The sequence below is a fragment of the Salvelinus namaycush genome, chromosome 4, assembly GCF_016432855.1.
Source record: "Salvelinus namaycush isolate Seneca chromosome 4, SaNama_1.0, whole genome shotgun sequence".
Classification (NCBI taxonomy): Eukaryota; Metazoa; Chordata; class Actinopteri; order Salmoniformes; family Salmonidae; genus Salvelinus; species Salvelinus namaycush.
Genome location: NC_052310.1, coordinates 72,012,456 through 72,028,121, shown reverse-complemented (window position 1 = coordinate 72,028,121; position 15,666 = coordinate 72,012,456). Strand labels below are relative to the sequence as shown.

The 15,666-nt window shown below is 43.8% G+C and overlaps 1 protein-coding gene across 1 annotated transcript in view; it reads right to left on the bottom strand.

Annotated features, from left to right (window-relative positions):
• Positions 1-15,666, bottom strand: part of macrod2 (mono-ADP ribosylhydrolase 2) — a gene marked incomplete at its 3' end in the record, with an annotated part of 1,144,860 nt that overhangs the window by 76,735 nt on the left and 1,052,459 nt on the right. Inside the window, exon 9 of the mRNA XM_038990908.1 lies at positions 5,648-5,726. Within this exon, the coding sequence (XP_038846836.1) occupies positions 5,648-5,726 (79 nt within the window). The remainder of the gene's footprint in view (positions 1-5,647; positions 5,727-15,666) is intronic.

The following is a 15,666-nucleotide window of genomic DNA, read 5'->3' as shown; positions in this document are numbered from 1 at the left end:
AGCACCGTGTGATTTAGTCACAACGTGTCATGTAGTCTGTCTGTGTTCCTCTGTCTCTTCCCGCTGATCCACGCAACTGCCTGACTGACACACACACACACACACACACACACACACACACACACACACACACACACACACACACACACACACACACACTCTGCCTGTCTATCTCCAACCGTGATGATGAGGTGTTACAACAGAGTTTGAGCACAGTCTGAGTTGAGCTAGGATTCTCTGGTTATTTCGACACATCTACTCCCAGGCACTATCAAGGACACCTGCCGAGCTAATTCTGGTTCTCTCAGATTCGCGCTCCGATTCTGCTCAAGCAAAAGACAAGTATTCTTCACACTGTGAGATTAACCATTGCATATGTCATAACCATGACAACTAAGCTTTGTTTCTCAGTCAGAAAGTTATGGCAGTTACTTCAGTCAGAAAGTTATGGCAAAAATATAATGGCCAAACACAGTTAATCTTCTTCTTCTTTGGGATTTGGTTGGCATCAAACTTGTAGGTGCATGCACCGCCACCTACTGTACTGGAGTGTGAGGCCAGTCACGGCCTACCTACATTAAATTCCGGTAAATACAAAATTGTGAAAAAGTAAAAGTAAAATTGCCCTGCCAACTATTAGCCCTCACTAAAAACACCACCCCATTCCACTATTGAACCCCATCTAATTCTATTCCAGGCCAACGGTCTGGGAGGACAGAACATTACCACTCAACACCCCCTGCAAATCTTCTGCAGTAAAACCTCGCAATCCCAAGTACTTCTCTGCAGCTGCCACAACAACCTCTATTTTCTGCAGTACAGTTGACAACCATGGCTTTAATTGCTAAGAAACATCCCTTACTGAAGCACATATTATTCATATCCCTCTCTATTGGTCTCTGCATACTCACAAGAATCCTCTCAGGATCCCTCACCCTGTACCCATCTTCCTCTACCACTCTCTTCACTGCTTCAGCATACAACACTTTCTGTACAACTCTGACCCTGGCAACCCCTAACTGGACTCCTCCGATCTCCAGCCTCATGGGCACCCCCACACTTTCTCCACCAATACTACACATTCCCTCCTTTCATGGCCTCCTGCACACTTCTCACATCTAGGAATCTCCATCCTACACACAGGTGCAACACCGTAGTATTTGCAGAACAAAAGCTCTCACAAGATAACTGACACATCCTAACTTGACCTTGTTGGGCAAAGACTCTGCATCAAAACTCAGCAGGACAGACACCGGGTCTGTGTCGTACCAAACGCCAGGCGTCACAGACACCAGGAATCTTCCATTTCAGCTGATCCTCCTCAACACTTAATGCCACCCCTGTTATCGCTCCTTTCAACGCCGCCCTGCTCCGGAGAGCAAAGTAAGTCATAGTGCCTGTCCCTAGTCGTGTGGTCCGGACTGCCTGCTCCCTCTGGACGGAAGAAACACACTAAATCATCACGAGTCCACTTCACATTACTGTCACCGACTCAACAGTCCTCAACCTCTTCTCCACCATGACACCACATACACTGTACATTTTTACATTTTAGTCATTTAGCAGACGCTCTTATCCAGAGCGACTTACAGTAGAGTGCATACATTTTACTACATTTTACATACTGAGACAAGGATATCCCTACCGGCCAAACCCTCCCTAACCCAGACGACGCTATGCCAATTGTGCGTCGCCCCACGGACCTCCCGGTTGCGGCCGGCTGCGACAGAGCCTGGGCGCGAACCCAGCCCAGCCTGGGCGCGAACCCAGAGACTCTGGTGGCGTAGCTAGCACTGCGATGCAGTGCCCTAGACCACTGCGCCACCCGGGAGACTATATGGACTGTATGGATCAGACAGAATAAAAGGATCCATTCTCTTCACAAATCTGAAGGTAAGATATAGATCCCGAACAGTCATTCTGATTTTCATGTAAAATAGCCTTTTGATTGACTAAAACAACAGCCATAATCTGGGTTTTTTTCAGATAGAAATGCTGAACAATTTAGAAAAATTAGTTTTTGTGTAGCCATGTGAGAGTGTTATTCCAGCTGATCTGTTGTGTTATGTCATTACATGTTACATATGACCATGGACAGTGTCTTGTGAAAGACTCATGTTTGACCTTTTCTCAATTGAGAACGGTTGACTAACTCAGTCAGTGGTTCTCAACTCTCTCCTCATGGACCCCCAGCTGTTCTAGAGGTAGCTCACTTAACCGAATTAAAATCCTAATTTGATCTCGTTTTATAAAAAATATCATCTAATTTCATGAAAAACATGATTTTGACTCTTCGGGACCTTTAACAAGGTTGTGAAAATGGAAAGGACTGGGCTCTCGGTTCTCTTTAAGTTACAGTAGGTTAAAGAAAGGGACAACTCTTGGTTCTCCTGTGTTGGATATCCAGCGAAAGCTTTGAACAGGTGTCAGAGACCAGATGCCTTTAGCAGACAGAGGGGGAGGTAGACAGTGGGAAGGGGCTTGAGGGGGGAAGGTACTTAGGGGGTGTGTCCCAGGAGGAAGTTAAAAGGCAACCCTTAACCTGTGAGCTCATAGGTCACATCAAAGCCCAGACTGTGTGATGAGGGAAAGCTCCTGTGTGTGTGTGTGTGTGTGTGTGTGTGTGTGTGTGTGTGTGTGTGTGTGTGTGTGTGTGTGTGTGTGTGTGTGTGTGTGTGTGTGTGTGTGTGTGTGTGTGTGTGTGTGTGTGTGTGTGTGTGTGTGTGTGTGTGTGTGTGTGTGATGAGGGAAAGCACACCACTGTGTGGCACTTCTGCTTGTTCCAGCCATGCCCTTCTCTAAAGGTCTCCAATTGAATTTCTCTCCATTATTTGAACCTCTCAAGACCTCATTAAGAAGTCACTGCACGTCAATAAAAAGTAGCTTCAGGAAGAGTTATCTTCCATTACCTCAAGCTAGACATAACAGCTTTCCGTGTGCTTTGCTGCGCTACAATAGTACAATAGCACAGTGTTGTCGGTCAATCAGTTTTTAAGTCTGTGCATGTCAATGAGCAGTAGTTTCAGGAGGAGTTGGTTATCTTCTCTTAGATATCTTCTCTTAGTATTCACAACTCTTCTGCTGGTTTCCTGTACATTAAAACAATAGCAGGGCTTTTCTTTCCTCCTTTCCCTCACCCAAACCTAAAACCCAGCCCAAACTCGAATGGATTATTGTCTATTTAGGCTTACTTGAAATGGTGAAATTATGGTGTGACTTAATTTCCACTAGGGGCAACGCAAGTGCCTATTTCCCCCAAAAAATAAATAATACATGTTTTTTTTAAATGTTGGAACTCAGTCAGTGACTCAACTTACTGTTGCTAGGTGGAATAGTAGAATACACAAGGTGTAATTTCAAAATGTGGCTGTTTATCAACAATCGTTATGATAGTTTCTCAATTAGCCCATGTCAGCATTTTTTTTTAGATTGGTAAATTAGTCTAGCGGCCATTGATTCTGTTAGTCAGTCTCACTCAGATATCATATTACAAACTGAAAACATTTCTCTCCATCCCATGACAAAATGTGTAGAATTGCAGCAAACTAGCTTTAAAACGGCAACATGTTCTCTACACCCCATGGCAAAATGGGGGGATGGGGGATTTTTGGTGTCCCCCACCCTCATCAAAGTTGCCTATCCCTGATTTAATAGGATCGATGAGCTAGGCATGGGCATTGTGGATGGGGTAGAGGATCACAGGATGGGCTTGAACAGCAAGCTACAGTATGATTCAGAAGATTGTGAGTTCAATCCCAGTGCTAGGCACCTGTTTTGTATTTTTGTTTTAACCCTAACCTTAACCTTAACCTTAACCCTAACCCTAACGCTAACGCTAACCCTAACCCTAACCTTAACCCTAACCCTATCCCAAACCTTAACCCTAATCTTAACCCTAACCTTAACCCTAACCCTAACCTTAACCCTATCCCAAACCTTAACCCTAACCCTATCCCAAACCTTAACCCTAACCTTAACCCTAACCTTAACCCTAACCCTATCCCAAACCTTAACCCTAATCTTAACCCTAACCTTAACCCTAACCCTAACCTTAACCCTATCCCAAACCTTAACCCTAACCTTAACCCTAACCCTAACCTTAACCCTATCCCAAACCTTAACCCTATCCCAAACCTTAACCCTATCCCAAACCTTAACCCTAACCTTAACCCTATCCCAAACCTTAACCCAAACCTTAACCCTAACCCTGACCTTAACCCTATCCCAAACCTTAACCCACACCTTAACCCTAACCTTAACCCTAACCCAAACCTTAACCCTAACCTTAACCCAACCCTAACCCTATCCCAAACCTTAACCCAAACCTTAACCCTAACCCTAACCCAAACCTTAACCCTAACCTTAACCCTAACCCTAACCCAAACCTTAACCCTAACCCAAACCTTAACCCTAACCCAAACCTTAACCCTAACCTTAACCCTAACCCTAATAATGAACAACTTTCCCAAGGCTTTCCTGTACACTAGTAAGGTGGTGAAAGGTTTCCTGCCTGATGGCATTTGGATGATGGAGATGTACTTATTGTACTTATTGCTGGCACTTTGGGAGTGATAACGGCAGAAACAACAGCTCTAGAAATCCATCTCACAACATTAATATGAAAAGGCGTTCCATCGGTGCACGGGGACAGGTAATATCATTACACACACTGTAGGGTGAAGGTAATCTTCCAGCAAAGAGTTAAAAGAGGGAAGTGGGATGGAGGGAGAAAAGGAGAGAAGGAGAGGGGAGGAGGGGAGGAGAGAAGGAGGGAGGGTGGAAAGTAAAGAGGGAGGAAGAAAGGCAACATGAGGGAAGAGGGAGGAAAAGAGCGAGGGAGGGAGGAAGAGAGTAGGTGGATGACAGGAGTATTTGGGAAGGAGAGAGAGGGAGAGAGAGGGAGGGTAAGGGTGGGGGGGAACAAAACAGTCTCCATGTGAGAGTCGAAGGAAGATGAAGGCCTGAAACTCTGTATTCCTTCTAGGGGACGAGGAGTTGGGAAGATGGAGTGAGAGAGAGTCAAACAGAGACACAGAGAGAGATTCTGAACAAGAGAGAGAGACATGGGAGAGCCTGGGATTTTCAAGATGGGGAGGGAATAGGTGCCACATGGGAGATATTGCTAGCACGGTGAAGCAGACTTGTCTACCCTTCAGCCCCCCATACACCCCTATAGCCCTTTAGCTCTAATCCTCTATGGTCCCCTAGCCATCAGAGATGGTGACTGGTTGTTCCTGGCTTCAGGGCTCAGAGATGGGAGCGGAGGGGTGTGTGTGTTCTTGTGTGTGGAGGGTTGGGTGGTAGGAGAGACTTGGGGCAGAAAATAACGTGCATTTGTTTATCTATCGTCTCTGTGAGACTCGGCGAGACAGCTTTGCTTTGTTGTGGATGCTTCCTGGAACTCCCTGAGAGAGACATGCCCTTTTCAGCAGAGAACTGGCTGGCTGGCTGGTCCAACAGGATTGTTCTCTAGAGTTGCCCCTCAAATACAAACACTGCACAACTAATCCAAAGGCCTTCTCTCATTGTAAAGTATCTGATGACACTAAAGTTAGACGTTATGTTGCTTTATAGCCCCAGGTAAACTCAGGAAGGACAGGGACACTACATTCCATGGCAGGCATATTGGAAACAGAACCAGACGTACCTTGGAAGACTTGAAGGATTTTTTCCTTGTAGATCCTGTAGTCCGCCTCCAGGAAGACACAGAAGATAACGCGTTCGATCTGCACAGAAAGAAAAAATAGAGAGAAAGAAAGAAAGGAAGAAATAAATAATTCCATTATTCCACTGTTGCTATTAATTGCACATTCAACTCCAGACCATCAGGACCAACAGATCCCACAAGAGCTACTAAAGGGACAAAATCAACAATTGAGGAACCGATGATAACATTTTACACCAGGGAGCCACAATCAAACCATAAGCATATTTCAGAATATCCTATTAGCCAATTAGCTGGCTCCCCAGTACAGACCACCAGCCTAGGTCCGTGTTCCAAATGGCACCCTATTCCCTATGCAGCACACTACTTCAGACCAGGACCCATAGTACTCTGGTTAAAAAAGTAGTGCACTATATAGAGAGTAGGATGCCATTTGGGACACAACCCATGCCCCACTGGTGGCAGCAGTGGGGTCTACTACTGAGCAGGCTTTTAGTGAATATTACACTATATTACACTACATTACATCAGATATTGGAGATAATATCTGAATGAGAGCATTTCCTTTGGTAGGATAAATTAAATATATCCCCAGCACCATAAAGTACAACTAAAAAGGTACTCATTCTCAAACCATAGACAAAAACGTGCAGCTATAGGTATCCTTTGACTCAGTACTTTGCTCTTACTCACTACCTCAGGGATTTACAACTCACTAACTACTAACTGTCATTTATGTTACACTATGAGTGCTGCTATTAAGATGTGCTTCTAATTCATAATCCCTATAGTTATCCTCTCAAGCTGAACACTTTGGAGGGATGTTGCTATGACTAATTCAAATTGCACCCTGCAAATGTCAGCATATTCTTTTTGAATGACTATACTCTCTGTAAATTCATTTCCTTATGTCTCATTTATTGTTATGAATTTTTGCCTGTGTGGGTTGTTACCATGCCTTCAGAAAGTATTCATACCCCTTGACTTATTCCACATTTTGTTGTGTTACAGCCTGAATTCATATATTTTCTTCTCACCCATCTACACACAATACCCCATAATGACGAAGCTCATCAAATTAATTCACATCCCCAAGTGTAAGGAGCGACGCTGATAGACAAGAAGCAGGTACAGGGAGAACATTTAATGAACAATGGACATGAAACAGAACAGTAACAGCGTCTGGACAGGGGAAAAATAACGACACCAATGCTGACACGGGGAACCAACAGAGGAACAGACAGAAATAGACGGGGCAATCAACAAAGGGAAGGAGTCTTGTGGCGGGCCGGGCGCAGTGCACGCTGACACGGTCGCCAGGTGTACGGTGTTTCCTCCGACACATTGGTTCGACTGGCTTCTGGGATAAGTGAGCATTGTGTCAAGAAGGAGTGCGGCTTGGTTGTGTTGTGTTTTGGAGGATGCACGGCTTTCGACCTTCACCTCTCCCGAGTCCGTACAGGAGTTGCAGCGATGAGACAAGACTGTAACTACCAATTGGACACCACGAAATTGGGGAGAAAAAGGGGTACAAAAATAAAATACAAAAATAAATACAAAATCAAGGAGTCTCCAATGAGCGCTGCTGCGTGTAATGATGGTGACAGGTGTACGTAACGAAGGGCAGCCTGGCGCCATCGAGCGCCAGAGAGGGAGAGCGGGAGCAGGCGTGACACCGAGTCAATAAATGTTAGAATCATCTTTGGCAGCGATTACAGATTTGAGTCTTTCTGTGTAAGTCTCTTAGAGCTTTGCACACCTGGATTGTACAATATTTGCAAATTATTATTTGTTTTAATTCTTCAAGCTCTGTCAAGTTGGTTGTTGATCATTGCTAGACAGCCATTTTCAAGTCTTGCCATAGATTTAAGTCAAAACTGTAACTAGGCCACTCAGGAACATTCAATGTCGTCTTGGTAAGCAACTCCAGTGTATATTTGGCCTTGTGTTTAGGTTACTGTCCTGCTGAAAGGTGAATTTGTCTCCCAGTGTCTGTTGGATTGCAGACTGAACCAGGTTACCCGCTAAGATTTTGCCTGTGCTAAGCTCAATTCAGTTTATTGTTATGCTAAAAAACTCCCTAATCCTTGCAGATGACAAGCATACCCATAACATGATGCAGCCACCACCATGCTTGAAAATATGGATAGTGGTACTCAGTAATGTGTTGTATTGGATTTGTCCCAAACATACACTTTGTATTCAGGACACAAAGTTAATTTATTTGCCAAAGTTTTTGCAGTTTTACTTTAGTGCCTTATTGCAAGCAGGATGCATGTTTTGCATTATTTGTATTCTGTACAGGCTTCCTTCTTATCACTCTGTCATTTAGGTTAGTATTGTGGAGTAACTACAACGTTGTTGATTCATCTTCAGGTTTCTCCTATCACAGCCATTCAACTCTGTAACTGTTTTAAAGTAACCATTGGTCTCATGGTGAAATCTCTGAGCGGTTTCCTTCCTCTCTGGTAACTGAGTTAGGAAAGACACCTGTATCTTTGTAGTGACTGGGTGTGTTGATACACCATCCAACGTGTAATTAATAACTGCACCATGCTTAAAGGGATATTCAATTTATGTTTATAACTTTTTTACCTATCTACCAATAGGTGCCCTTCTTTGCTAGGCATTGGAAAACCTCCCTGGTCTTTGTGGTTGAATCTGTGTTAGAAAGTCACTGCTCGATTAATTGACCTTATAGATGATTGTATGTGTGGGATACAGAGATGAGGTTGTCATAAAAAAATGATGTTAACCACTATTATTGCACACAGAGTGAGTCCATGCAACTTATTATGTGACTTGTTAAACACATTTTCACTAATGATCTTATTTAGGCTGGCCATAACAAAGATGTTGAATACTAAGAAAAACATGATTCCACTTTGACATTATGTTTAAACCAGGGACACAAAATCTAAATGTAATCCATACACGCAGACTGTAACATAACAACATGTGGAAAAAGTCAAGGGGTGTGAATACTTTCTGAAGGTACTCAACCGCTCATCAACAATTCGAGATCCAAAAACACATTCATTTTTTTCAAACTGAAAAGATTGAAATATAAATCCCTGTCTTACAACGGTGAGTACAGTGAATACATATGACTGGAATAATGTCTGCTCTAATGCACAATCACATGAATATCTCTCCACCATCACTCTCCTATCGACCTTCCTATTGTACAATACAGCACCCTCTCCACCATCACTCTCCTTCCTATTGTACAATACAGCACCCTCTCCACCATCACTCTCCTTCCTATTGTACAATACAGCACCCTCTCCACCATCACTCTCCTATCGACCTTCCTATTGTACAATACAGCACCCTCTCCATAAAGGAAGCAGGCATGAAATACACAAACACATGACATTATATTATCTAATGAACTACTACGGTGTTCTGTAATGTTCCCTTTTATGTTCCCTTTTAGTCTTAGTCTGTAATATGTACAGTATGTCATTTCCCTTGATTTCAGGAAGTATTATCTCAGCATGACACAGACAACCTCACAGAGAAGAGCTTTGTCACAACAGAGTTGCTGTCTGTAACAGAGTTGCTGTCTGAAACAGAGTCCCTATCTGAAACAGAGTCGCTGTCTGAAACAGAGTCGCTGTCTGAAACACAGTCGATGTCTGAAACAGAGTTGCTGTCTGAAACAGAGTCGCTGTCTGAAACAGAGTCGCTGTCTGAAACACAGTCGATGTCTGAAACAGAGTTGCTGTCTGAAACAGAGTCGATGTCTGTAACAGTGTCTGTCTGAAACAGAGTTGCTGTCTGAAACACAGTCGATGTCTGAAACACAGTCGATGTCTGTAACAGTGTCTGTCAGTAACAGAGTGTCTGTCTGTAACAGTGTCTGTCTGTAACAGTGTCTGTCTGTAACAGTGTCTGTCTGTAACAGTGTCTGTCTGTAACAGACTCTGTAACAGGGTGTCTGTCTGTAACAGTGCCTGTCTGTAACAGAGTGTCTGTCTGTAACAGTGTCTGTCTGTAACAGTGTCTGTCTGTAACAGTGTCTGTCTGTAACAGTGTCTGTCTGTAACAGACTCTGTAACAGGGTGTCTGTCTGTAACAGTGCCTGTCTGTAACAGAGTGTCTGTCTGTAACAGTGTCTGTCTGTAACAGAGTGTCTGTCTGTAACAGACTCTGTAACAGGGTGTCTGTCTGTAATAGTGTCTGTCTGTAACAGAGTGGCTGTCTGTAACAGACTCTGTAACAGGGTGTCTGTCTGTAACAGTGCCTGTCTGTAACAGAGTGTCTGTCTGTAACAGTGTCTGTCTGTAACAGAGTGTCTGTCTGTAACAGACTCTGTAACAGGGTGTCTGTCTGTAACAAAGTGTCTGTCTGTCCATGGTCTATTTTAAAGCATCTCCTTCTTCCTTCTCTGATCGGTTTCTTGCATTACACACAGTGGGACACAGACATAAGATAATGGCTCCATTGAATATGGCAATTTTACACAACAGTTGTAATGGTGGAGAGACAGAGAGAGACAGAGAGTCAGAGAGAGTCAGAGAGAGACAGAGAGAGACAGGGAGAGACAAGGAGAGACAGGGAGAGACAAGGAGAGACAGGGAGAGACAGAGAGAGAGACAGAGAGAGAGACAGAGAGAGTCAGAGAGAGACAGAGAATCAGAGAGACAGAGAGTCAGAGAAAGACGGAGAGACAGAGAGAATCAAATAGAGCCAGAGAGAGAGAGAGACAGAGACTGAGAGAGACATAGAGAGTCAGAGAGTCAGAGAGAGACGGAGAGACAGAGAGAATCAAAGAGAGACAGAGAGAGAGAGAGAGAGAGACAGAGACAGAGAGAGGCAGAGAGAGTCAGAGAGAGACAAAGAGAGTCAGATGGAGAGAGAGATAGAGAGAGTCATAGAGAGACATAGAGAGTCAGAGAGACAGAGAGTCACAGAGAGTCACAGAGAGAGGCAGGGAGAGACAGGGAGAGACAGAGAGAGAGACAGAGAGAGTCAGAGAGTCAGAGAGAGACGGAGAGACAGAGATAATCAAAGAGAGACAGAGAGAGAGAGAGAGAGAGAGAGAGAGAGAGAGAGAGAGAGAGAGAGAGAGAGAGAGAGAGAGAGAGAGAGAGAGAGAGAGAGAGAGAGAGAGAGAGAGAGAGAGAGAGAGAGAGAGAGAGAGAGAATTGGGCCGCTTTCCAGTAATAATGAAAATACAGAAAAGATCATTAAAATTTTGGCTACATCTAAATTCAAGTCCAAATTCGAGTCTGCAATTTAAAGCACTTCAAACCCAAGAGCTGAGCCCAGAAACGAGCCCTCTCAGTCAGCTGGTGTTGGACCTAACCAACCAAGCTGACACCAGCACTGCTTCAAAAGAAAGAATTCCAATAAACAAAATCATGAACCAATCAAAGGACTCATATATACAACATTGGAAAAATGAAACAAAATCCCAAAGCCGACTAAATTGCTATCTGACCCTAAACAGAGAATATGAATTGGCTGAATATCTCTACTCTGTCAGAGATACGAAGCAGAGACAGATCCTTACCAAGTACAGGCTGAGTGACCACCGATTGGCAATAGAAACCGGCAGACATAAAAAGACATGGCTACCCAAAGAGGAGAGTGTATGTGGTCACTGCACGACATGGGAGGTAGAAACAGAGATGCACTTTCTCCTTTACTGTGATAAATATTCCTCACCAAGAGATTCATTATTCACAGAAATGACTACATTTATTCCAAATTTTAACTTATTAAACCCAGAGGAAAAACTAAAAATACTCATGGGCGAAGGAGCAATGGCTCCTCTTGCAGCCAAATATGTATTTGCCTGCCATAGCCTGAGGGACACTGAATAATAACATCTGCATAGTAAGCAGTAACTTACTTATTATGACTGTTATTGTTATTACTGTTATTGTTATTACTATTATTATTGTTGTTTATCATTCCAAATAGTAGTGGTATGGGTGGTAATGGTAATGATAGCAGTTTAATGATGGTGGTGGTGGTAGTGGTGGTAATGATGATAGTAGTTGTAGTACCGATGTAATGGTGAAGATGACCGTTATTTAGTTATAAGTTAGTTATAGTTTAATTTTTTTATTTTTTATTACAATGTATATTGTATACATTGTTGCTTTGGCAATATTGACACAATGTTTTTCATGCCAATAAAGCAGCTTGAATTTTGAATTTTTGAATTTTGAATTTTGAGAGAGAGAGTCAGAGAGTCAGAGAGAGACGGAGAGACAGAGAGAATCAAAGAGAGACAGAGAGAGAGATAGAGACAGAGAGAGACCAAGAGAGTCAGAGAGACGGAGAGAGAGACAGAGAGAGTCAGAGAGAGTCAGAGAGACAGAGAGAGACAGAGAGAGACGGAGAGACAGAGAGAATCAAAGAGAGACAGAGAGAGAGATAGAGACAGAGAGAGACCAAGAGAGTCAGAGAGACAGAGAGAGAGACAGAGAGAGTCAGAGAGAGTCAGAGAGACAGAGAGAGACAGAGAGAGACAGAGAGAGTCAGAGAGAGACAGAGGGAGGCAGAGAGAGACAGAGAGAGAGAGAGTCAGAGAGAGACAGAGAGAGACAGAGAGAGACAGAGAGAGAGACAGAGAGAGACAGAGCGTGCGAGAGAGAGATTAGAGTCAGAGAGAGAGAGAGAGAGAGAGAGAGAGAGAGTCAGAGAGTTAGAGAGAGTCCGAGAGAGACAGAGAGAGATGGAGAGAGAGTCAGAGAGAGAGAGTCAGAGAGAGACAGAGAAAGACAGAGACAGACAGAGAGACAGAGAGAGACAGAGAGAAATCAGTTATAGAACCCATTGCCCTTTATGGTTGTGAGATCTGGGGACCGCCACCAACCAAGAATTCACGAAATGGGACAAACACTAAATTGAGATTCTGCAGAAGAGTCCCCTAAGCAAACTGGTCCTGGGGGCTCTGTTCACAAACACAAACAGAGGCCCAGGACAGCAACACAATTAGCCCCAACCAAAACAAAAAGATAATTACTTGACATTTTGGAAAAAATTTACAAAAAAACGGAGCAAATGCTATTTGGCCCTAAATGCTATTTGGCCATAAACAGAGAGTACACATTGGCAGAATACCTGACCACTGTGACTGACCCAAAATTAAGGAAAGCTTTTACTATGTACAGACTCAGTGAGCATAGCCTTGCTATTGAGAAAGGTCTCAGTAGGCAGACCTGGCTCTCAAGAGAAGTGTCACACCCTCATGTTTCACCTGTCTTTGTGCTTGTCACCACCCCCTCCAGGTGTCACCCATCTTCCTCATTATCCCCAGTGTATATATACCTGTGTTCTCTGTTTGTCTGTTGCTAGTTCGTCTTGTATCGTCAGGTCTTACCACTGTGTTTTCCCGTCTCCCTGCTTTCTCAAGTTCTGTTTCCTAGTTTTGCAGATTCTGACCATTCCTGCCTGACTCTGACCTGTTTACGAACCTCTGCCTGTCCTGACCCCGAGCCTGCCTGCCGTTCTGTACCTGCCTGACTCTGACCTGTTTACGAACCTCTGCTTGTCCTGACCCCGAGTCTGCCTGCCGTTCTGTACCTGCCTGACTCTGACCTGTTTACGAACCTCTGCCTGTCCTGACCCCGAGTCTGCCTGCCGTTCTGTACCTGCCTGACTCTGACCTGTTTACGAACCTCTGCCTGTCCTGACCCCGAGCCTGCCTGCCGTTCTGTACCTGCCTGACTCTGACCTGTTTACGAACCTCTGCCTGTCCTGACCCCGAGCCTGCCTGCCGTTCTGTACCTGCCTGACTCTGACCTGTTTACGAACCTCTGCCTGTCCTGACCCCGAGCCTGCCTGCCTTTGAACTATCTTTTGCCTGCCCCCTGTTTGGGTCAATAAACATCTGTGACTCTAGCATCTGGGTCTTATCCTAAGTTCTGATAAGAAGACAGGCTATGTGCACACTGCCCACAAAATGAGGTGGAAACTGAGCTACACTTCCTAACCTCCTGCCAAATGTATGACCATATTAGAAACACATGTTTCCCTCAGATTAAACAGATCCACAAAGAATTAGAAAACAAATCCAATATTTGATAAACTCCCATATATAATATTGTGCCACCACAGCAGCAAGATGTGTGACCTGTTACCACAAGAAAAGGGAAACCAGTGAAGAACAAACACCATTGTAAATACATCCCATATTTCTGTTTTTTAATTTTCCCTTTTCTACTTTTACTATTTGCAAATCGTTACAACACTGTATATAGACATAATGTGACATTTGAAATGTCTTTATTCTTTTGGTCATTTTGTGAGTGTAATGTTTACTGTTAATTAGTTATTGTTTATTTCACGTGTGTTTATTATCTATTTCACTTGCTTTGGCAATGTAAAAATGTTTCCCATGCCAATAAAGCCCTTTGAATTGAATTGAGACAGAGAAACAGACAGAGAGAGAGAGATACAGAGATACAGAGAGGCAGAGAGAGACAGGGATAAAGAGATAAAGAAATACAGAGAGACAGAAAGAGAGAGAGAGAGACAGGGATAAAGAGATAAAGAAATACAGAGAGACAGAAAGAGAGAGAGAGAGAGAGAGAGAGAGAGAGAGAGAGAGAGAGAGAGAGAGAGAGAGAGAGAGAGACAGGGATAAAGAGATAAAGAAATACAGAGAGACAGAAAGAGAGAGAGAGAGAGAGAGGGATAAAGAAATACAGAGACAGAAAGAGAGAGAGAGAGACAGGGATAAAGAAATACAGAGACAGAGAGAGAGAGAGAGTGAGACAGGGATAAAGAAATACAGAGACAGAAAGAGAGAGAGAGAGAGAGAGAGAGAGAGAGAGAGAGAGAGAGAGAGAGAGAGAGAGAGAGAGAGAGAGAGAGAGAGAGAGAGAGAGAGAGAGAGAGAGATAAAGAAAAACAGAGACAGAAAGAGAGAGAGAGAGAGACAGAGATACAGATGCCTTATTGCTGTTGGTCCAACCATTTTTTGTTATATGTATACTTTGGCAACGTAAGTAATTTAACTTGCCATGTCAATAACGTCTCCTGATTGAATTGATACAGAGAGACAGAGATACAGAGAGAGACGGAGACAGAGAGAAGGAGAGGAACAGAGCGACAGAGACAGAGACAGAGGCAGAGAGATAGAGAGAGATACAGAGAGACAGAGATACAGAGAGACAGAGAGAGAAGAGAGACAGAGACAGAGAGGAGAGATACAGAGAGACAGAGATACAGAGAGACAGAGATACAGAGAGAGAAGAGAGACGGAGACAGAGAGAAGGAGAGATACAGAGAGACAGAGATACAGAGAGACAGATATACAGAGAGAGAAGAGAGACGGAGACAGAGAGAAGGAGAGATACAGAGAGACAGACATACAGAGAGACAGAGATACAGAGAGACAGAGATACAGAAAGACAGAGATACAGAGACAGAGATACAGAGAGACAGAGAGACAGAGAGACAGAGATACATAGAGACAGAGAGACAGAGAGACAGAGATACATAGAGACAGAGATACATAGAGACAGAGAGACAGAGAGACAGAGAGACAGAGATACATAGAGACAGAGATACATAGAGACAGAGATACATAGAGACAGAGAGACAGAGAGACAGAGAGACAGAGAGACAGAGATACAGAGATACAGAGATACAGAGAGACAGAGATACAGAGATACAGAAAGACAGAGATACAGAGATACAGAGATACAGAGAGACAGAGATACAGAGATACAGAAAGACAGAGATACAGAGAGACAGAGATACAGAGATACTGCCTTTGGCCTAAAGAGCAGGAACCCGGACTTCACCAAAGAAATCGGTAATGCAGACATTGTCATCCTGCAAGAAACATGGTATAGAGGAGACGGACCCACTGGTTGCCCTCTAGGTTACAGAGAGCTGGTAGTCCCATCCACCAAACTACCAGGTGTGAAACAGGGAAGGGACTCAGGGGGAATGCTAATTTGGTATAGAGCAGACCTAACTCACTCCATTAAATTAATCAAAACAGGAACATTTTACATTTGGCTAGAAAT